The 25,041-nt window shown below is 35.6% G+C and overlaps 1 protein-coding gene across 2 annotated transcripts; it reads left to right on the forward strand.

Moving 5' to 3' along the window:
* On the forward strand, nt 1-15,810 carry LOC129281391 (uncharacterized). Of its 2 annotated transcripts, none has more exons than XM_054917334.2 (6): nt 1-226; nt 3,839-4,288; nt 6,339-6,435; nt 7,951-8,165; nt 9,263-9,385; nt 14,579-15,810. In XM_054917334.2, exons 2-6 carry the CDS (start codon nt 3,839-3,841, stop codon nt 14,591-14,593), a joined length of 900 nt encoding a protein of 299 aa, XP_054773309.2. In that variant the 5' UTR covers nt 1-226; the 3' UTR covers nt 14,594-15,810. The 2 variants fall into 2 exon arrangements, with proteins under 2 accessions (XP_054773309.2, XP_063969145.1); XM_064113075.1 differs by having other exon boundaries at nt 4-226; nt 9,263-9,359.
* Nucleotides 15,811-25,041: the final 9,231 nt, after the last annotated feature.

The following is a 25,041-nucleotide window of genomic DNA, read 5'->3' on the forward strand; positions in this document are numbered from 1 at the left end:
GCCTATGACACCGGTGCAGGCCAGCGCCAGCGCGCGCCAGGCATGGCCAGCGCCAGGGTACGGTACCGGGTGCATGCATGACAGTGGTCACGTGGACGCGCGCGGTTAATTCAAGTTCAAGTTAAGTTATATACATTTTCAGATCCGCAGGATACAAGATCAGACGAAGTTACTATAGGTCTACTCCAACTCAAGTCAAGTGGGCCAAGTGAATAACTCATGCAAGGTAAGTCACTTACTATCCATGAAAAATGGTATTACCCGGCCCAGGCCCAGCCCCAGGGCAGGGAGCTCCGGCGCCGGAGCTCCCGGCCTGCTTGGCGGGTCGGAGCCCAGGGCAGGACTTGTCCGTGTAGGCCTAGTAATACTTAATAGTTTTTAATACTACTAGTAGTAGTACTACGGTACTTACTAGGCAGACATATAGGCCCGTATTCTGAAGTCGGGTTTAACTTAGACCATGGTCTAACTCTGTCCTAAAATTATGGGAAGCAAAACGTTTCAAAATTTGTTTACAGTGATTGCTTCTCATGTTTACTTAGACCAAAAGCTTCAGTCTCTGTATTTTGGTTGTTCCGCTGAACTACGTTGGCTCCACTCACCATACATATGCGAGCCCACACGTACACCCTACCGTCGGTTAATGGGGATTACAGTAAAATGTCAGAAATTGTTGAATAAATCCCCAGAAACGACGGTTATTCCTGTCTAATGTTTACTATGCTCTTTACTAATTCTTTATTGGTGAAGACAACTGTCATACTTATCCTTCCCGGGCAGTTAATAATTTTTTGGGAGTCAAATTAGCCGATACATTGAACCTCTACTGTTAGAGATTTATGTAACAACTGGCTTTCCATAGTTAAACCGTAACTTAAAACCAGAGTTTAAATTAAACCCGACTTCAGAATACGGACCCATACTCTCCAAAATGGGGTAGAATGGGGTCGCAATAACACTCCAAATAAATTTAAAAGGGGAAAAAATAAATTATGGTGTGACCTTAATTCGCGCGTTACCAAATTTTGCGCACGGTCGAATATCTGAGTTCTGACTTTATATATAGGCCCCCTAATTAATCTTGAAAAACAGATATCACCAACAGAAAAAGCGACCCAAAATTACTCAGTATTTTCTTGAAGGTAAGGTCTCAAATTGTGAAAATATTGGTAAAACATCACAGAATTTTGTTACCTTTTGCGTCCGCTCTGAGAAAATTCGATCTTCTCGACAAGCATCAAGAATGGGTTTCTTCCTGGTCGGTCATGTGTAACTCAGTTGTTAATGTTGGAAGTAATGGAGCTCTGGACATCTTCATTAGACGGTCTGGGGGATTTTGCTTTGTTAAGCCCATAATGGTGGCTGCACGATCGCGAGCCATCTGTTTACGAGGAGAAATTGGAATAAATGTTAAAAAACTCCTCGAAACAAACGGCTACCAACTGTCTACTATATTTGCTACTCATCATGTAGTAGTAGGCCAGTAGGGTGACTAACAAGTTAGATCGACTGCACACAGAGCTTAACATTTCGCCCTTTTCACCGCATTCACCCAGCCAAAAATGGTCATGGTTTTTGAGGGAAAAATCAAAGTTCAACGCATTTCTGACATATGATCCCGTTATCCAAATTTGAATATTTTGGTATTGATCAATTAAATTTGAAGAGAAAAAAATGCTCCAAATACAGCCTAATGATGTAGATCTACTTTTACATCTGGTTATTGGCCTAGCCCTAGGGCCTACCATAATTTTGATGTGGCATTAAAAAAGAACTTCAAAGTCTTGTATCTTGTGAATAAATGTACCATATTTGTGTAAACTAGCAGGTTTTTGTAGTTTTGATATTGGCAAATCCAATTGAAATACTAATTTTTCACCTTTAAGTTCAGGATCAAGTGTTAAAATTGATTTCAAAATACCCTCCCCCCACTACTCCAGAAAGCCCAATGCAAAACTGTCTACAAAATATCTGCACTCTGTGTGTGGTCATGTGTTTCAGAGCTCTGTGTGTGTGTTGTAACAAATTATACTACAGAGCCTATTGGGAGCATTTGGCTGAATTTTGTTCGATTATTAGTCAAAAACCGATTCATGGATTACTATTAAATTTGGTAGATTTATATTTTGCACATTAAAGATCTGAAAAACCAGACAGTTTAATGAAGTGGTTGATGAGATAGAAAAATCTTGGGGTCTCCTTACTATAAAGTTACTAGTCTAGTAAGGAGTTGCGAAGCCCGTACTTATATTTCTCGCATGCAGTGCATGCTCGCGCTTGACAATTTTGGCAGGGCTGGGGAACTGAGATGTCTCTTAACGGGGGTCTTGCAAGTGGGGCTGGGCGGCTTCTGAACTTTTGTCATTCGCAGTCTCTAGAGAACTGAAAAGGGGGTCATCAAAGCAGCACGTCCCCGTACCACCAATATATGTGAGTGCCCCCCCCCCCCCCCCGGGTAGGTCTAAAGTCTAAGAAAAGAATCACTGGCTCGACGAGGAGCACTTATTGGTGGAAAGTCATATTAACATAGTAATGAGTGTAAAATTTCAAGAAAATTTTCATTCTTCAATCTCTCAGTTGATCTAACTACATGTAAGCTAGACCTAAGAAGAGCGGCCAAGTTATGTGATGAATACATGTATCTGTAAAGTGTAATGGAAACTGACAGTGTCAAAAAATCAAGCATTTGTCCCAAAGAAAAAGATAAAATAAGTCAGAATTGGACATTGACATTTTCATTGGTGGTCATTGGCAAAGTTTAGAACAGAGAACAATGTTGAAATTACTAACCTTGTTCACTGAATAAGTGGGGCTCGAGTTAAGGCAAGCCAGCTAGCCATAACTAACAATCGGGCTATGGGCCTTAGTCAGTCGGGAAACCCGCAATAAGGAGCTTCTTTTATCCAAGTGATAATCTAGGCCTAGATTCTAGAGCTTAGGGTTTTTGCAATTTTAATGAGCTCGGTGCGGACAAAAACACCTCATTTTATTCTACCATTGATCCATATTGACCAAATTTATGTCTTTTTTGGTATCTTTATAAAGAAGAAAATTCATTCTTTCAGGTCATGTGTCTGGATTTTTGAAAAGATCTTATAATTACATGTAGCTATAAAAAAGCTATAGACCCTAGATCTAGGCCTAAAGGTGAAACTTTTGATCTGGAATCTAGTAAAACCTGGCACAAAATGTTTATTTTCATGCGACAAAATTTGTTGTTTCATTTTTACACTAAATTTCTCTGAGCCCTAATGATTTTTAGATTATGATTAAAGATTTAATATGATATAGGTCTAGGCCTGGTTAGCTCTAGGTTTTATAAGAAGCTCTAGGCCTAGGTAGATGAGTCAGCAGCCAGGTTTTTATAGGCCAAGTACAATTGGCAGTTTATAAACAAGAATAGGCCTAACTGTAGTGTTAGGACTACCGCCACTTTTCAAGTACTGCTCTCTGATGAAGTCATAGAGACAACACACCCACGCAAATTCCAATCTTTCCACACTGAACCTCTGCAAAGTCACTCTCACCATGTCATAATATTATGGGTGGACGTACATGATGTGGGCCTATAGATATTTATTCATATATTTAACTCCAAATGTCTAAGGCTAGGCACAGTTAAACATAATAGGGCTCAATCTAATATGGAAATTGTTTAATATGTTTGACAATGAGTGGGATTTGGTTAACATACATATGTACATAAGGTTCAGTTCTGGACGCAGGATCTTCTGTTCATCTATGTCCAGTTTGTCATGGCCGGTTATTTGTTTTTTTAAAACAGGTCTTCCACAGTGTTATGTAGCGTCTTTAATTCAATCATGTTATACCCTTTCAGATGCCACGACGAAACAGAAAAAAGATAGTTCTCAAGAAAAGGACTCTAGTAGCAGGTTGTTTGACTGTGGAAACAGTCAAACTAAAGGACATGCTTTCACAGTCTGGTCCTGGACCCCAAGAGGAGTTTCCATCCACGTCACAGATTAGAGAGCCTTTAGTCCTGCAGCAAGCAGAACCTACTTGTCTAGATCCACCGGCAGATGTTGGTAGCAGTACCTACCATCAAAGAAAAGAAAAGACATTCGAGGAGTGGAGGGACCTGCAACCTCATTTGCAGAGATCCTTTGTAGAAGGACATGCATTACCACCTGATGCCAAATGTGATTTCTGTGAAGAAGAGGTTGCTTCTGTTACTTGCAAAGACTGTGGGCCATATGCACACTTCTGTGTTGGATGCTCTTCAAACTTTCATCGATCTCTTTTACACAGGCCAATGATTTGGAAGAAGGTATGCACAGTCATTGGGCTGTATGCATAAAAAAAAGCAATTGCTTGTGCTAGCCTTTTGCTTGAATCGGTATGCACACAAACAAGCAATTGCTTATAAGCAAAAGCTTTTGCTTACAAGCACAAACAATTGCTTACTACTCGTAAGCAAATGCTTACCAAACAAGCAATTGCTTAAAACCGTATGCATAAAACAAACCTTTTACTTGTCTTGATAAGCAATTGCTTGCGTTTTTTCAAGCACCTCCGGACCAGCTTGAGCTCTTGCTTACTCAGGGCATTCTCGTTTAAGGATTAAATTTTCATACCGTTTCAAGCTCCATATTCCAGAGGTTATGTTGTGATTTCATATCTAATCAAATTCCTGTTATTTTAGACTTTTTACGGCAATTTTTGTCCATCGATCTACACCGAAACCCCCCTGATGCTCTGCGCTGTTTTCCCCCTATTTGCGTAATAAAAAAATAATGCTGCCAGGTCGGGCACGAAGCGTTGTTGTCCTACTGTGCGATGTTCGCACAACCGTAACGATCCTTTGCCCATTGGGCCGTATGCATAAAGACAAGCAATTGCTTATAAGCAAATGCTTTAAGCAAAAGCAAGAGCTGGTCAAGCAAAAGGGCAAGTTCAAGCAATTGCTTAAATTCGTATGCACAAGCTTTTGCTTGTGCTGAAACCTTTTGCTTGCACTGCCTAAGCAATTGCTTATGTGTTGGACAAAGGATCGTTACGGTTGTGCGAACATCGCACAGTAGGACAACGACGCTTCGTTCCCGACCTGGCAGAAGTGTTTTTTATTACGCAAATAGGGGGAAAACAGCGCAGAGCATCAGGGGGGTTTCTGTGTAGATCGATGGACAAAAATTGCCGTAAAAAGTCTAAAATAACAGGAATTTGATTAGATATGAAATCACAACATAACCTCTGGAATATGGAGCTTGAAACGGTATGAAAATTTAACCCTTAAACGAGAATGCCATGAGTAAGCAAGAGCTCAAGCTGGTCTGGAGGTGCTTGAAAAAACGCAAGCAATTGCTTATCAAGACAAGTAAAAGGTTTGTTTTATGCATACGGTTTTAAGCAATTGCTTGTTTGGTAAGCATTTGCTTACGAGTAGTAAGCAATTGTCTGTGCTTGTAAGCAAAAGCTTTTGCTTATGAGCAATTGCTTGTTTGTGTGCATACCGATTCAAGCAAAAGGCTAGCACAAGCAATTGCTTGTTTTTATGCATACGGCCCATTGTCTGTTTCTAGGAGCTTTTATATACCGCGTAATCAAAATATTTACAGATATGTCCCTTTTATTTTTGAAATCATGTACATGTAGGCACATGTTTCAAAATTCAGATATATCCTTTAAAAACCATTAAATTGTGCTGCTTAATCTGGTGACAGTTATGCGAGCACATTGGGGCTTATTTATCAGAACTAAAAAAAACCTGACATGAACTTTTTCGGATGCAGCTGAAGTGGGGTAGATCACTGTCTGCAGAAGTTTCTGAAGGGTTTCTAGGGTTTCTAAAGAAATGGAGAAATGCATACATGTGTCAAATGAAAGTGGCAGTGATTAGCAAACTAAATTGGTACACCCATGGCCATGATCATATTTATTCAATCATTTCAGAATTAAAGTTTTATTACATATATTCCACATGCTTGCTATTGATGAAGATTTTGCAATCTTTTGGTTTATATGCTTTCTTTCTCTCCTTAATTTATAAATATTTTATTGTTGTTTGTCTGTTGCTTCCAATTCACCTTGTGAGTTTCAGGGATGATTTCTTTTATCAAAATTTTGTATAGTACTGTACGTGTACAACACTGTTCTGAAGCCACAAAAAGTGATTTTTGTTGTTGAAAGCTTGAAGGTAGGCCTATTGCTTTAACATTAAAATAAACATAAATTTGAATGTTACTCAATTATGCCAAACATTTGTTCATTTGTTTTCCTACTAATTATGCGTTGAGTTATGTCTTTCATCATGAAATGTTTATTATTGTAGATGGTTATTACCATTTTTATAGTAATTCTTGTACATGTAAATTTTGCAGGGATTGCTATATCCAGATGAGGAGATGAGATGTTTTCGTAGAGACCACAGTTGCCCAACAACCTATTTGAAGACTCTGGAGGTATTTGATGCTAAAGGTCTGTGTGTTAAATGCTTGAATGCCCTCTCTGTCGAAATAATAACTAATTTTGTCAATAATTAAAGTGACAGTAAGATTTTTTAATTGAATTTATGAAAAGCTTACCAGTCTACCAGTTACCAGTACAATTTTTCCATGGCAGTTCTCTCCTTATTACAGTTGCTAGGTGGTGTGTTCAACAAAAAAACCATAGATTATAATTAGAATAGAACATGAATGACCAAATCACCAAAATAAATTAAACCAAATGGCTTGGTTACTTCAGTGATGCCCAAATTACATTCACTGGTGAGTGACAAACAAAAGGTATGTTTTATTCATGTTTTTTTTCATAAGAGAACTTTTGATTCAGTGATTTGTCCTGAATCTATGAGTGTATCGTAGAGCTGATGATTCACTATAAGTCTTATAACCTTTCAAATGTCAGGTGTGTAGAACAAAAAGCATCTTTTGAATTTTATATATTATTCATTCTATAGCAGAAATTTGTTTGTTTAGAATGGCAAAAGTTATGGTATGCCACCAAGTTTTTGTCTTGCCTGCATAGCTGTAGCATAGCGAGACTATAGGCACCGCTTTTCCGACAGCAGGGTCGGCAGCGTCAACATTGAAATCTTAACCAAGATTAAGTTTTTGAAATATCATCATAACTTAGAAATTAAATGGACCTAGATCATGAAACTTGGACATGAGGGTCTGAATATCCTGCCCAAGTTTCAGGTTACATGAATAAGGTCAAAGGTCATTTAGAGTCAATGAACTTAGACCATGTTGCAGGAATCAATATTGAAATCTTAACCAAGGTTCAGTTTTTGAAATTTCATAACTTAGAAAGTATATGGACCTAGCTCACGAAACTTAGACAGAAGGGTAGTGTTGTATCAATGAAGATCCTGCCCGAGTTTCAGGTCTCATGACAAAGGTCACTTAGGGTCAATGAACTTTTGCCATGTTGAGGTACATGTATTTGGGGATTTGTCGTCATAACCTCATGGATCTGGTTTATGGAACTTGGAAATAAGAGCAATCAAGTATCGCTGAAGATCCGGTGCGAGTTTCAGTTCACATGACCGAGGTCAAAGGTAATTTAGGGCCAACAAACTTTGCATTGAAAGAGGAATTGTCATCATAACTTTAAAAGTTTATCGATCTAGTTCATGAAACGTAAACATAAGGGTAATCAAGTATGAATGATTGTTTTGTACATGTTTTAGGTCAAAGGATTATGGTCAAAAGTAATTTTGAGTCAGTGGACATGGTATTTTATTATCATTTGAATGTGTACTTTTGTGAATAATTATTCAATAACTCTTTTCAAAGTCAGCACTGTTGCTTTAATCGAATTGCGTAATGCAGGCGAGACTGCCAGAGGTGTTCCACTTGTTTATTCTGCTTAGTGACACACTATTCGATAATTACACTTTTGTTTATACGTATGTAGATATACTAACACAACTATGAGATGAGAATGGCTATATTAACTATTTGTGGGTTGTCTTCATTTTGCGTTCAGGGAGACTACACACAGTGCTGTTCCAGTTATGTCGTTGTGAACCTGAAGCTGCAGGCATTCTTAGGTATCATCTGTGGCCAACCCAACCCAAACCAAAGAGGGCTGTGTCGATGGAACTCATGAAGCTTATTTACTTCCTGAGAATGGAGGCTCATGTCTCTTTAAAAGCAGCTAGCCAGGTTATTGGGCTCCAGAACAACCTAAAAGAAAAAGAGGTGTGTTTTTTGTTGGTACGGTTATAACCATTGTTACATGTATGCCTCCATGTCATCATGCTTCCTGTGTTCCCATCCATCCATTAATGCAGGAACTTATTAAGAACAGCTCATATTCTGATGTAACTAGGACCAAGTGTGCTATGAGGCAGCAATGAACTGTTTTGAGTTTGGAGTTGACGGGGCAAAGGATACAGGCCTATAGCATGACTGATTTGTCTTGTTACCGTGATACCCGAATTCATAATCATAAGGCACCACTGAACTATGATAAGATTTGTAAGTTACAAGATTAAAGGGCATGAGGCCTCATCTCTGATTTGATCTCATTACTGCCAGAAAATACCATCAGCTGGTTGTGGTAATCATAACACACCCAAGTACGTTTTTATGAAGTTACGAACTTACGATAGATTTTGGAGGTAAAATGTCAAAGGTGACTGGGAGGGTGGAGGCATACCCATCAGCTGCACACAGATTGCTGTACATGTACGGTAGTTGTTTTCAGTTTACAAAATTTTATTCCACAAACAAAAATTTGTCCATAAAGGTAGAGATTAACAGCTTGAAACAAGTTGAATTGTTTTTCAAGTTTTTTAAAACCACTGTTAGTACAATTTATAATACCATGATAAAGAAAGAGAAATGTTTTTTTTTATACCTTTAATGGCAGTGCTAATGTATATCACATTTGGTAATGCTCAATAATAAATTTTTTATTGGGTGGTTGTTTATACAGGAAGATTGCACATATGTTAGATACATGTAACTACTCTTTATGTTTTAAAAAATGATATGGAGCAAATTTACATTTGTAAGTGCATTTTCAGTCATCATATTTTGCATTGCAGTTGGAATACATGTCATGATTGCCTATATAATTCCTTATTTCTAGCTGTTTTATCTAACTGCACTAACATTTCTGACAAATTGCTAATTCCTGGTTTAAAATTGTTGTAATATTTGCGTACTTTGAAAATCCGTGTAAAGACCACATGTTCTTTAGTTCTCTTTTGATTATCATGCTATTACGTCCATTGATCTTGATCTATCTTATCTTTGTGACATTCTTCCCTTCCCTACCATTTATATTGAAGGTGAATGCATTATACTCAGAACTGACTCAGCAATCTTTTGCACAATTTCAAACATTTAGTGCAAATGTATATATGCAAGCTGTTCCACAGAGTAAAGGTGAGGATTTTCCAGCCTGTCCAAAGGTAAACATGTGCTTTATAGTTTTATAAGTCCAAATTGGGATGATATACATTTTATGTACATTGTATATGATTACTTCAGATCATTTCAGGGTTCACTGTACGTCAAATCTGTTAGAGAGAAATGAGTTGATTGTGACATTTCCTCAAAAAGGGCTATGCGAGTATGATTAATTAGTCAGTTTGGCTGTATATTACACAGAGTTATATTCAAATTCTTATCAGCACAAGTGAGTACTGCAATTGCTCTCTATAAACTGTTGAAATTGCCCATACCAAATTTATTTAAACTTGTCTGACATGAAAGTCATTGAATGGTAACCACATTTTTAGATACATAATTGTACATAATCAGCCTTTATCATTATCACATATTTAATGAGCTTTGAAATTTGACCTAAATACTCTTTAATTAAACTGAGGCTGTATTTTGATAGCGTGATCTTCATACCAAATTTCATTGAAATTCATTGAACATTATAGTTATGAAACAGAAACGTACATGTCACATTTCATGGTCTTGGTCTTTGACCTGTCATTTACATACAGGTACATGTATGTATTCTGAACTTGTTTCTAGGCTTTATTATTACATTGAAATCCACCAAATATTACTATACTTATCAAGGGGAACCCACCTATTTTCATATAAAGAGGGTATAACTTTTTACCTTAAAGGACAAGTCCATCTCAAAAAAGTTGATTTGAAAAAAAAAGAGAAAAATCTAATAAGCACAACACTGAAAATTTCATCAAAATCGGATGTAAAATAGGAAAGTTATGACATTTTTAAGTTTCGCTTTAATTTTACAAAATAGTTATATGAACATCCTAGTTATTATGCAAATGAGGGAGCTGATGACATCACTCACTCACTATTTCTTTTGTATTTTATGATATGAAATATGAAATATTCTAATTTTCTTCTCATTGTCCTATGAAACAAAGTGTTTTTTGCCTTGAATATGTGGAAATACCATTGTTTTAAATTTTATGATTCAGTCGAGTTGGTCCTTATTGTCAAATCTGTAAAAATTGAAATATTGTATGATTCATACAATGAAAAACAAAAGAAATAGTGAATGAGGGACATCATCGATACTCTCATTTGCCTGTGACTAAATTGTGCATACAACTGTTTTGTAAAAAATAAGCGAAACTTTAAAATGTCATAACTTTCTTAGTTTTCATCCGATTTGGATGACATTTTCAGCATTATGCTTCTCTGATTTTTCTCTATTGATTAAAATCAATATTTTTCCGAGGTGGACTTGACCTTTAAATCGACAGTCCTAAATTGCTAATGGGCTGTATTTTTATACCATGTACCTTCATAACACACTTCATTTAAATCTGTCAAACTTGGCTAAAGTTATCAAATGGAAACCAGTGTTGGGGATGGACAGACAGCAGCGTTAATATGTCCCTCTCCGACTCCGCTTGGCATGGGGATAATTAGCTCTCTGTAATAGAGGTAAAAATATAAATTCTGCCCCAAACTCTGAATAACTTCAGATGAATAGCAAAATATTAAAGTATTTCAGCTTTCTCAAATGGGAAAACAAAAATTGTTTGTTTTTGTATGCATACTCTTATGATTTCTATATTTCATTATGATGACAAGTATATTATTTAGACTATCATATCACTAAATCAACTCTTTGCTTTACTCCAACAGTATCTTTATTAAGGTTGCAAAGGGCTGGGAACTTTCCAGAAATTTTGGAAAATTTCCATGGAAAGTTTCGGGAATTTTCAGCTCCCAGGGATTTTTGAGAATTTTCATTTTTTCTTAAAAAGTGATAAATTGTGTTTTAAAATACAAAATCATAAATTGATATCCTCAAATATTATACTTTCCATTTTTATTTAAACTATTCTTATTCTTCAAGGGCAAAAAATATTAATCAAATTGTACATATATTAATTGCATTATACAGTGCATTTCAGGAAAGGGTAATCCAAATCTAGAGGGCTGGTATTCGAATTATATTTCATTTTGTGAAATTATTCTGCATGGATGTGAAGGAGAAACTCATCAGCTTTCCATTGATACCCTATTTGTACCGTTTGTGCCACGCATGACCGAATTACTGGTAAGTGATGTTGAAGATAACAGGTGCAAAAACCACTTTTTCCAAGTTTTTGAAAACTTGATGAAAGGGCAGATGCTGATGTGAATACTTTCGTCGATGCCTGAGCTGGCAAAAATCTTAATTGGACCTTTTTATTCCAAAGGAGCGTAATTGGGCAATTGTACTTGCAAATGATTAACAAGGAGATCGTACCAGTTGTTGGACCAACATTTTGATAGGCAGGTTCGAGGAGTGTACCTGCATCAGGACTAGCACTCCTCAACCATGACGTAGAATGGCCACCAAGATCCACTGACCTTGCGCCCTGTGATTATTTCCTTTGGGACACTTAAAAGCAAGGTATTTGTAATTCCTCCTCAAGATCTTGATGATTTGCAGGGCCAAATTCGATATGAGGTGGATGCTTTTTGTGCAATGACTGGGCAATGGTAAGATGAGCTGTCCAAGATATCCTTAATTTCTCCATGCTACCGGTTTTGTGTGCAAAGGAGAAGAATACATGTTGAAGGTGTGGATGAATAAGACATTCACCTTTCAATCATTATTTCAGAGGAATGCATGGACTCTTCTTTCCAAAATTTACTTTTTTTACATTTTATTCTATCAAACGCACATTTTACTCACTTAACCAAAACTTGGAAAAAGTGGTACCTGCACCTGTTGTCTTCGACATCAATTAATTCGGTAATTTGTGGTGCAAATGGTACAAATAGCGTATCAATGGAAAGCTGATGAGTTTTTCTTTCATATCCATGCAGAAAAATTTCACAAAATTAAATATGATTCAAATATCGGCCCTCTAGATTTGGATTACCTTTTTTCTGAAACGCACTGTACAGTATACATGTATATGTACATGTGTGTATCTAGTAAACATGATGGAGCTTCTTATCAATGAAAAAGAGAAAAAATTAAGCCTTGCATTACACTATTTTTCATTTTTCTTTTAATGTCAAGGGGTGGTATTCTGAGATCCATTTTATCTCAGATAAAATAGAATATTTTATCTGCGTTAAAATCAGTGAGATAAAATGCCTTTAAAATCTCTCCGAATTGGTATTCTGAGATCAATTTTATCTTCACTTTATCTCTGTAAGACACCTATTTTTTAATCAACATCCAATTAGAAACGCGCCTTTAATTCTCATATCACTCAACCAATGGAAAACCATTCCGCTAGGAGGTGTGGCGAAGGAGTGAGATTGTGTCAATTTATTGACTTCATAATACGCTTGCACCATACGCTTGCGCGTCTTTACAAAGATTTTTTAAAACAAAAATGACAATACTCTCATCTTTTTTTCGAAGTCTATCGCATCTTTTTAAGCATAATTTCAAAGACAATATTTAGTCAAGAAAAGTCTTATGAAATACTTCCTGATTGTACAGGAATAACGTTAAGGTGTTATTCTAAAAAAATATAAAATTTTCTTCATTTTCATGTCAAAATTTGGAGTTGATTCACCTAGAAATACTGATAAAATCAACATCGCAAGAAATACTGATGAAATCAATGTCGCAGAGATAAAATAGCCCCTACCCTCTTTTAAGTTGATTTTTTTTCTTCAAAGTAACATGGGCGCAAACACATCATCCGCGTTGCAATGGTAAAATACACGATTGGTAAGTCTACGCAGGCACTGCTCTGTAGCGTATCATCATAGATACGCAAGGTAAAATTTACACGCAAGATAAAATTTTAAATTTTATCCGAGAGATAAAATGTCATCTCAGAATACCAATTTTATTTTAAGAGATAGAATAGAATATTTTAAAGATAAAATGACCTCAGAATACCGCCCAAGGGCTTTAAATAGAACCTGCCTTCCATTTACAATACATAATAACATGTTAATAAAACATTGCCCCCTACATGTACTATGCACGCACAACCCTTTATTGAAACTTTGATCCACAAGTGGGTCTTCACACAAGACTAGCACAAATACAACTTTCTGTAGAACAAAAGGATCTTTTGTACAGTCACTGTCAGGGGCCTTAGGCTGCATATTCAGACCACTTTCTTCGAGTGAAGTGTTTGCACGAGTCTAGACTGTGCAAAGCCTTCATTCAAGTTAAGGGTCTGAATGTGCAGCCTACTCGTGCTTTGTGTACTGAAGGCCCTCTTGCTCAGGAAGTTTTGTGTGTGCTTATCTTAGCATGGAGACCCACTTGTTGATCAAAGTTTCCATCAGATCTGTGCCTGCAGATTACATGTAGGTTTGCACAGTAGACTAATCCCACCAGCAGCTAAGGCACTGGGAAAAATCAGGTCCAGTTACTTCTGAGATGGCCCCTCCCCCTTTTTTTTTTTTTGGGGGGGGAGAAATAACAATGGCTGACTTTCAAGATGAATAATTTTTCACCCAAGGAGAAAAAAACATGCACTAAGTTTGTTGACCTCAAATGACCTTTGACCTTGTGATATTAAAGGTCAAGTCCACCTCAGAAAAATGTTGATTTGAATCATTAGAGAAAAATCAGACAAGCATAATGCTGAAAATTTCATCAAAATCGGATGTAAAATAAGAAAGTTATGACATTTTAAAGTTTCGCTGATTTTTCACAAAATAGTGATATGCACAATTTAGTCCCATGCAAACGAGAGAATCGATGATGTCCCTCACCCACTATTTCTTTTGTTTTTTATTGTTTGAATCATACAATATTTCAATTTTTACAGATTTGACAATAAAGACCAACTTGACTGAAACATAGAATGTTAAACAATGGTAATTCCACATGTTCAGGGCGAAATCAAACTTTGTTTCACAGGACAATGAGGAGAAAATTAGAATATTTCATATTTCATCTAATAAAATACAAAAGAAGTACTGAGTGTGTGATGTCATCAGTTCCCTCATTTGCATACCGACCAGGATGTGAATATAACTATTTTGTGAAATTAGGCAAAACTTAAATTTGTCATAACTTTCTTATTTTCCATCCGATTTTGATGAAATTTTCGGTGTTGTGCTTGTTGGATTATTCTCTTTTTATTCAAATCCACTTTTGGTTGGGGTGGACTTGTCCTTTAAATGACGATCTCATATCGGTTTCATTTAATTTGATCTCGTATCTTTTGTGATATATATTGCAGGAACCAATACCGTGAAATCTGAATGGTACGCGCCTTAGAACGCAATATAACAACAACAACAGCGCCGATTTACGCTCTGCACGGGGCTCTGCAGGGGGTGGCATGTACGTAGTCTCATCCGTAGTACTTGTAGTACTTATAAATGACTATAAAAAAAGTACTGCATTTTCACAATAAATGATTCATTTTCTAAATTCTATGATCTATTTATGCAATTTTGGGAGAATAGGAATGCCTATAAAACCGAGCCTGAATTTTCCAAACCTTTATTACTTTCAAATTTTTTTTTGCTCCCTATATCTCCATGTGGCACCTGGGGTTTGGCACTATGTCTTTCAGGTGCAATAGCATGAAACAAACAAAAAAATTAAATTAATAATGAATGTTTTTCACACGTGTAGAACATAACAGTGTATTTTGATGTTGTTATTGTACTGAAGAACAGTTTACTATTCTGGAATTAAGACTAAAGATATGGGGAAGAGAATAAAACTGTAAGTCTAGGTCAAAGACAAAATAAATAAATGAAAATAAAGATTGGTGACTTTGGTGTCATCCTAAAATTAGTTCCTACACTTTCTGTTCTAAGTGTATGCAACCTGATTTTTTTTTTAAGCAACCAGTATGTTATAAACAGGAAATAAACGTATTATTATTATTTTAAGGGTCTATTCAAAATAGACTAGTCGAAATGGTTGTTAAAGGTTGTTCCGTTGTCCAAAAAAATCTTGGTGTAAGAACATTACATTAAAATAATTGAATAATGGCACAAATAATTATAAAAATTGTATATGTGTAGGCCTATGTATATTATGTATTTATATTATGTCTATAACTTGATTAATAGTTATTCCTTCTATGTGTCTGTATATTGCTTCATCAATCTGGAATCATGAAGGCGGGGATCTACACTCTCTAAATGGGGATTTAACTGGTTCAATTAATATAAAGGTTAAAGATTTTAAAAGGTGAAAAAAAAAAAAATGTGTGACTCTTAATACTTAAAGATTACCAAGCTTTCATGTGAAATTGATTTCTTATTGTTCATCATCTTCTTTTTCTTTCTTTCGTGCTGATTTTTAAGTTCAAATTTAAACTAGAAATTCAGCACTCGTAGTGCAGTCACTATACAAGCACTTTAAGTGCTAAATTAGCACTCCATTTTTTACAGTGTACGAAACCATGGTGAACATTAAATAAACCTTTCGTTTCGTTACAATATATATATATATATATTTATTCATTTATTTATTCATGCATGTTAAAAATGTACAATGTAAAAGAATACAGATAATGTATAAATATAAAACACAAGTAAATAATGAACATACAAAGGTGTTGCAACATAGGCTAAAAGCTTGATTGGTTGACGCATCTTTAAACTGGTTTTGCATCCAAGAAAACATAATAAAAATGTAAGAATAAGGAAGAGAGGAAAGAAAGAGAATATAAAAGTGATAGACTGCCAAGATATAACAATTAAGTTTCAAGTTGTTATGAATATATGGTAATAGTAATTCAACAAAGTTAAATTCTTAATCTTCAGTTACGAAGAAAAGAAAGAAAGGAAACAAAATTACTTACATGTATACGTTACTAGCACTTTACAGATTCTGTAATTTTGAAAGGAGATTGTGCTTTACAGCCAATTTAAAAGAATGTGAGGTTTTCAAATTTCGAATATTATGTGGAAGAGAATTCCAAACATCTGATCCACGGTGTCTGATTGATTTATGAGCTAATGCGGTGCGGGGATTAACCAAATGTATGTTCAAGGACTGTCTTGTACTATATGAATGGAGGACAGTGCTTTTAGGCTGAAACATTGAAGAAATTCAAGAAAATGAGTCGGACAGCATATTGGCATTAAGACGAAACATACATAGGGCAGTTTGCAAAAAAAAATTATCTTCTACCTTCAAGCACTTCAGCTTTACAAATAAGGGATTTGTATGGTCTCTGTAGCCAGACCCAGTATATATGCGAACTGTTTTCTTTTGCAGGAGAAATATATTGGTAGTTCACACTTTAGATGTAGCCCAAAGAACATTGCAATATGAAATGTGTGGCAGTACAAGAGTATTGTATATCAATAATATCCTATCATTAACAAATATTTTTACCCTATATAATACACCAATATTTCTAGAAATTTTGATAACAATGTGAGTGACATGATCAGTCCAGTCTAGATTCTGATTAACATACACACCTAGAAACTCTGTACACTGCCTTTGTTCTATTTCAACTTCATCTACTTTAATGCTTATTTGTTACCAGTAGATTTCCTCCCCTGAAAATGAACAAATTTTGTTTCCCTTAATTCATGGATAATAAGTTACTCCTAAACCATGCCAGCTTCGGAAGTTCTGAATTCAGTTTGTGCTCTAGAACATTTACATCACGATGTGAAATGAAAACATTAGTATCATCTGCAAATAAAGTGTAATGCAAAGCAGCTGAAACATCACAAATATCATTAATGTAAATGAGAAATAGTAGTGGGCCTATAATAGACCCCTGTGGGACAACACATGTTAAAAAATAAATATCTGAGTTTGTACCCTTATAATGAGTTTATTGTCTTCCAAGAGATAAATAACTTGAAAACCATTGTTGTGCGACACCTCGTATTCCATAGTGGTCCAATTTACAAAGTAGAATCGAGTGATCAAGTGTATCAAAAGCTTTACTGAGATCCATGAATACACCAACAACATGCTCGCGAGCTGCTAAGGCAGTTGAAACACATAACATCATAAAACTTCAATAGTGTAAGGTCAGTTGAATTGGATCGTATGTAAACGTATGAATATATCAATATAGTTATGTACTCAAATATGAAATATACATGTCGAATAATACTGAAACGAGTTGTCATTTTACATGAAACATTATCCCCTATTTTTATTCACAGTACTTACTACACAAAACTAACTACCCCTCCAGATGCACAGAAACCCAAGTTAATCTCATTGCCGGTAAATACCTCGTCTTCCTACACAACTTAAGTTACCAAATCGTTTCTATTGTACTCAATTATCTCGTTTAAGTCATGACCCCCTCTGTTGTTATTTTTTGTTATCTTACTGTAATCCTGTTCTGTTCCCTTTGTTACCCTTTATTTACTTTGTCGTTATTACGATTTTATTTGTATGGTTTTGTTATATTTTGTTTGTTTCAATACATTATTATAGGCCTGATGAAGGCCCTACCGGCCGAAAGCTCGCATTAAATGAGATACCTTGAAAGCTACGTCTAGCGTCAATGCTTGGATTAGTTTACGCCTATACATATATATATACGTGTGTGTGATCCTGAACAAGATGCGTATGTAACTATATAATTACTGCGAGCACGAGCTTGATTTTTATACTTTCTGGGCCTGAAAAGGGACATGTTAAGGACTGTTTGCAGTTACCCATGAAGACAAGACATAATTAAAAAATCAAATAATGCGAGCGCGAAGCTTGAGCAGAACATTTTTGTCATTCCGACCTAAAACTAAAAATTGTATGAACTTTTTATAATCATGAACAAGATATGTATATAACTAAATAATTGATGCGAGCACGAATCGCGAGCGGGAAGAAATTGACAGACCTGAAAATGGAACACTCTATTGATGTTTTGGAAATCATGAAAAGGATGAAAAGGATGGGTAATTGTGTATCTTCCAACATTAATAATGCGACCTGGATTCTGGTCATTCTAAATACATTTCTTTCATTATGAAAGTCAAGCGCGAGCTGAAAAAAAAGATATTCCGATCTGAAGAAGGGTCAATTTATGCACTACATGTATTTCAAGCACTCTGTAGGGTGATTCCATACGTGTCGTACGGGACATTTAGAGAACATTTGACAGTTTTTTGACAAGAAAAAAAAATAATATTCCAGTAACTAAAGGGGATCATCAAGTACTACCAGAGTTTTAGGAAAACTAAGACTTAACATGACTTGAATTCACATCCTGTATAATACATATTTAAAATAGTAATGTGTCGTGCGGACGCAGAAAGTGGCTTTTTTAGAAACCTGAAGTTTGTACTCTAAAGTCTGTGAGTTGGACAGATAATTTGCATAGAAACTGAACTCAAATTGATATTCAATTACCCAAGAACAAACACATCTATGAAAGAAAGCAAAATAAACATTCATGAATAAATAAAGCAAATTTCAATTTTCAAGAACATTGTGGCGTACGGGACTCTCAAAATTGAAGCCAAACTTTCTTAGTTTATGTCTCTTTGACTTCTTCAATCACTTTATTTGGCTGATGATAATGATAATCCTATCAGACTAAAGACATTCATTATGTTAGAAACCGCTATTGGCTGAATATTTCTGTCAATATATCATTAAGAAAATAATGTGTCGTCCGGGACACTTGCGTGTTGAACAGGCACTTGAGTGTTGTACTGGACAGCCTGAATAAAACAATGAACTTTTTATCAATCAGAAGGGGAGCATTGCCCCTAAATTCTTCCTTTTTAATGAAAAGCCTTTTAATAAGTATTCATTCAGGACAATATGATTAAGTAACCTCAATATATACAATCGGGAGCAATATATTATCATTTTTTTCATGATGGGAAATGTACAATGGTTCACAGCATTTTTACGAGCTGAAAAACTTGAGGTTTTCTGTGAAGTTATATTTTAGTGAATTAATTGATGATTTCCAATACACCATTTAAACAATGAATGAATGAAACTGTTTGTGTAAATTATGGGGCTAAAATGTTATGATTTTTCACATAAAATGTATATATACATGATATATGTGACAACTGTCACTTGTAATTCTACAAAATATTTTTTTTTCTAAAGAAATGCGATTCTACTTTTTCAAACCTTTCTGCATTTCATGAAACCATATGGTTTGATTTATTTTCCAGATTTTTTGAACAACATGGTTTGTCTTATTTTCCATATTTTTTTTACAACTTGAAAAAAAAGTAAGGAGTTTCAATTCTGCATATAAAAAAATTAGTGATCATCAAGGGAAGTCCAAATAGATGATTGATTTGTAAATATTTTTTTACATTATTTACAATAATTTCACATTAGCATGCAAGAGGAAGTCATCTTCCATGCAGGCTAGGGTGAATCAATTATGAAGATTTTTATTTTCATGCTCAATGACAAAGAAATTAACCTGCTCTGACCAGTGAAAATCACCACTTTAGCTGAAGGGATTCACAAAAGAATACGCCTACATGAAGTAAATTAAAATGGTTAGAATCACCTATTTCATGTTCTATATTGAGATAAAAAGAGTACTTTTTCAGTTCACTTTATGTCAAATCAATTACTTAAATTAAAATAGGGCTACTATTTATAGATTCTGAATCCAAATCCTGCAATTAAATGCAGTATATATTGTTTGTCGTACGGGACAACTTTTAATAGGACAATTATTGAAAAATGAAGGTCAGTAATTAGATCCTTATGGGATAAATCGATCACCCATGGGTCAAAGATAGAGAAACTGATATTGTAAAATTGCATCATCAAAAATTAAATTGTAGGAAAAACTTTTGCATGTTCATGTGTCGTACGGGACATTGCCAAAAATAGGTTCGGAAAAATCAGGGCTGCCCCTATTATAGATCATGAAAATATTATAGATATTATTTGGAACCATCAATGATACATTTCGCCCTGTAGGGAAATTGTGAGGTGGATATGGATCGCTATGAATAAATGGTGCGAGGCGCGAGCTGATATATCATGAGTTTTATTTGATTTAGGACCGGGATATTTTGAAGACACAATGTCATCATATAATTATGAAAATGATGACTATCTTAATTCCTCTTCCTAAGCTCGAGATGAAACTTGTCGAAATTCCAATCTGAAAAAAAGGGACATTTGATTATTAGGAACATTATCGTGGATATATTATTATCTTATCTATTTTTATAAGCCTAATGAGAGTGCGAAATTTGTTGATATTAAGGCCTGAAAAAGGGACATTTTAATCACTTTTATAACTATGAATAGGATGCATGGGTTAATATATTTTTAACAATCGAAGCGAGCGCAAATCTCGAAACCAAATTTTTGATCAACTGTCATGGAAAGTTTTTTTTTTAAGTAGTTTGTTAGAATTAATTTAGAGATATACATAACTCACCTGGATCCGCCTTTGGAAAAAGGGGTTTGCCATTTTCTTGTTTATTCATTGGCAGAAAAAAATTCTATGCCTATATGATGAGTTTCCTGCGTAAATGTAGGGCATACCTTAACAAAAGTTGCAATGATAGATGGAATCATTTCCCGCGCGGAGAAATCATGATTTTTATACTGTATTATAGATGTAAAAACTGAATTTTAAATTGAGTTGGGTTAATTTGTTGATTTCTGTGTAACGTTACAATTTTATTTTATTTCTGCACTTACGGAATTATTGGGGGGGGGGGGGGGCAAAACGATATGCTTGCCACTCAAATATTTTCATTGGTGAACCGCCCCCTTGTCCCACCCCCCCCCCCGGATCGACACCTCTAACGGATGGTAACCGACATGGGACGTTTGTTGCTCGTATTGTTGCGGATTTTCATTGTACACGGCGGAAAGTTCATCCCTTCAAAACGTTTTGTGCAGCTCAAAGCTTTTTGCGCGGATGAAAACAGTGGACGGATGCTCGATGGAAACGCATATGCTACGAGTACACAACGGACTCCGCGTTTTCCTACAGATGGCAATACAAGATTTTTGTACGTTTTACCTCCTCTTTGCATCCGTTTCTGCAGTGGGACCAAGCCTTTACGTGATAATTAAGATGACCATAATTTTTTAAATGAAATTATGGAAATGCAAGCATTTATTTCAAAGAAACAGAAATTTGTTATTTTGTTTGATTAATGTATTAACTTTTCGACACTTGATTTTATTTTTGAAATTCAGATACCTTTTTGGTATCCCTTCTTAAAATTGTCTTGCGTGAACTAGCACCATAATGAAAGATGTGACTTTCTGTGCTTCCCAATGATTATGTCCTTTGTCAATAATATTTTGTATTTAATTTAACATACATGGGATTGCTTTAATCAGACATGGGATCTTAGTCGGAGTAAAATTATATTATGCATGGTGATGGCAGCTCGAGCTAAAGCCGGGGTAATAATAGCAGCGCTATGTATCCTCAGGCAAAAGGCGCTTAATAAATCCAGCTTTTATTATTATTAAAATTCCAAAGATATTTCTATTATCACGACCTAGACAAAGGCTGTCAAGTTCGTCGGAGAAAGGGTCCGAGTAGTGCCCGTCTCGTCAGGATTACTCCGACCTTCCTCCGACCAAAATACTCCTGGAAACCAGCAGGATATAATTATGTGACGTGCCACCACGAAACTAAGAATCAATGGTCAGGACAAGTCGTCAGTAAGACAGTAAATACCCCAAAATTGTATTGTTAGAGTAAAAAAATAATAATCTGAAAGAGAAATAAATAATTCTTATTTATATCGTCAAAATTTGTACTTGCGAAAAAAATAATAAAAAAGAGATACAAGAGTTTCTCTGATACCATTTCCCTGAGTTGACGGTTGCACTTTTGTGCACATCCCATGCGTGAGTGAAACTTGAACTTCAAACCTTGTGTACTCCATATTCGATCCAGCAATTTTGTGGGTAATTGACGATCAATTCTGACACGTTATATATCATTTTAAGGACGTTCCACAGTTAAAGTGAAATCCATGTCATTTTCACCAAACTTTGCACATCGATACTTTAGAACCTTAATATTCGAAATATGCAAAAATTAACATAGGTCCATGTGCTTGATCTTTTGCTATAGAACTTCAAAGTTCACCCAAATTGATGTTCTTAAGAATTGCGCATTCAAAATAATTTGGCATTTTTAGACCGCTTAAGATTACTACGATGAGTTTAAACCTGTATTACTCAGTCAAAATACATGAAAAAGTCATCAACTTTCGCAAGAGAGTTGATAATTGTATCGTTAGAATGGAGAATATATTTATAGTGCTATTTGTTTGCAATTTTAAGTTTAACAGCACTGTCAGTTCTTAAAAATGGCGTAAAAGATAACAAAATCCCAATCTAAAAAATGTGAAATTTCAGTAACAAACTACAAAAGTACAATAAATGCTGCACTTTATTCAAAATCCATGTCATTTTCACCAAAATTTGTAGAGTTGTAGAGGAAGATATACCTAAGAGGAACAAACATTAAGAATAGGGGTTCATGTGCTTGTTTTTAAACTATCAGTATTTTTATTAGAGCAAATGTGCTTTTTAAAACACCAAAAATGCGCCGAATGCTTTGTATCTATGTGAAGAAAAAATCAAAACCACTCTACCATTTATTCAAACTCGGGGTAATATTCGTGATTCTTGGCAGCACTGCAGAGTAAAGTATTTTGAAATTGTAGAGAATCTTTTTTTGAATGGTCCATGGAATAATTCAATTTTTTAGCTTCATGAAATAACGCATCGGATCTGCAGTTAAAGTGCAGAAGATGAGTAAATCAGCACATACCCGCAGCTAATTAATCACCTGTTCATCCATTGTGACGTCAGCGCGCAGAGTGTAAACTATGCGCAGATCATAATGCGCACAAACATAACTGTGGAACGTCCTTAAAGCGAAGGATGTGCCTTTTCAGCCCAATGGAAATCTCAAAGTTTTTTACAATAATGGCAATCATACCTACCCAGGAAACATTGCGGACCACTGGCGTACCTAGGATTTTCCAGGATTTTCGTCAGGGGGGACAAAAAGGTCTTTCAAGCTCGTCAGGGGGGGGGGGGGCAGGGATACATGCATGGGTGGTGGCTCGTCAGGGGGGGGGGGCAGACTGCCCCTCTGCCCCCCCCCCCCCCCCGTATGTACGCTAGTGTTGCGGACCCTCCACATAACGAAACCAAAGCTTGCAATATCAAGCAGCAAGTCAGCGAGGACGATGTTGAAGGCGAATATGAAGTGCTTCTTTCGAACTCGACGATGACAGGCTATAGTGAGAAGGGTGATGAACGTAATGACGATACCAAGAATCGATGTGATCCCGGCGATGAGATGAAGAACACTTGCTGTGTACCCATTATAATCACAAGTACTCGACTTATGTTTATATGAAGATAAATTTGTCTCATATGAAGATGAATCACTGTCAATATCCATCCTAATTATTTTTTTTATCACACCCGATGCGATATAATAACTTGCCCAGCAGGAATCAGGTATGCTTATTTAGGAATTATGAACAACGTACGTGTTATTTATTCTACAATCAAAATGTAAAGACACATGATATTAATCTCATACATGCATTATCGATGACGAAATCGCTGAGTCTTCCTGGTATTATAAATCACACGAGGAGGAAATATGTAAAAAAAGTGGAGAGAAAAAAATTAATTACGAAATATATGTATTAATTTATGAGGGACGGCAAGCAGAAACGGAAACGAAATATGACAAAATATAGAAATCTTCCTTCAACTTGGAAATTCGCACCGCTTATCTTCTAAGCTTAAATATCAAATATAATACCTTGGTCACATTTCCTCTACGGCGGCCGTAAGGCGAGTCGAAAACAGTCGTTTTATTCATTTTTATTCAAACCACCTATATTTAGCTGGTACAAAAAAATTAAAAAGACTGTTTTCGACTCGCCGTTTGGCAGTTTTTTTTTTAAACATTTGATTTTGTTGCATTCTGATTGTTTGAACTATTTTATAACCAGACCTTAATTGGTATTAAAGGAGAATGAAAGCCTTGAAACCTGCCGAATCCATATCAAAGAGAAAAATCAAAGAAACATATTGTTGAAAGTTTGAGGAAGATTGAATGAATAATAAGAAAGTTATGAGCATTTGAATGTCGAGATCACTAATGCCATGTAGATCCTCCCATTGGCAATGCGACCAAGATATGTGATGTCACACACGTACAACTCCCTCATTACATTAGTACATATTTCACTTATATTCTCACTTTTATAGAGTCTATCACAAGGTGAGGTGTTCTCTTTATGAGAGGACAAGTACAGAGGGTTTCACAACATTATATCATTGATGAATCGTTTGTCATATGATTAGAATGAGCAAAAAGAAATGTTTTGGGGTATATTTTCAGTGTCCAAAAGGGGAGAGTTGTTCATCTGTGACATCATAGATCTTGGTCGCATTGCCAATGGGGGGGGGGGGGGGGGGGGGATCTCAATAGCATTAGTGATCTCGACATTCAAATGCTCATAACTCTTCTATTGCTAGTCCTATTTTACTCAAACTTTTGTTGATCTTATTCTTTGATTTTTCTGCTTTCACAAAAGCTAACTTGCTCCAAGAGTTTCATTCTCCTTTAAGTATTTCCCGCTGCTAATATTTCAATTCTTAGTAATTCACATCATATTCCAATTTCAAACCATTAGTATCCCTGGCCTTCCTACTGATGTTGGTGATAATTCAAAGAATCTGTCAACTATA

The sequence above is a fragment of the Lytechinus pictus genome, chromosome 18 (assembly GCF_037042905.1).
Source record: "Lytechinus pictus isolate F3 Inbred chromosome 18, Lp3.0, whole genome shotgun sequence".
Taxonomy (NCBI): Eukaryota; Metazoa; Echinodermata; class Echinoidea; order Temnopleuroida; family Toxopneustidae; genus Lytechinus; species Lytechinus pictus.

What these genes read in the sequence shown, in the direction of transcription:
- LOC129281391 (XM_054917334.2), top strand. Translation starts at nt 3,839, where the DNA reads ATGCCACGACGAAACAGAAAAAAGATAGTTCTCAAGAAAAGGACTCTA. An exon ending in GGAGGTATTTGATGCTAAAG is followed by an intron (nt 6,436 to 7,950) that starts GTCTGTGTGTTA and finishes TTTTGCGTTCAG; the next exon opens with GGAGACTACACACAGTGCTG. An exon ending in ACAACCTAAAAGAAAAAGAG is followed by an intron (nt 8,166 to 9,262) that starts GTGTGTTTTTTG and finishes TTTATATTGAAG; the next exon opens with GTGAATGCATTATACTCAGA.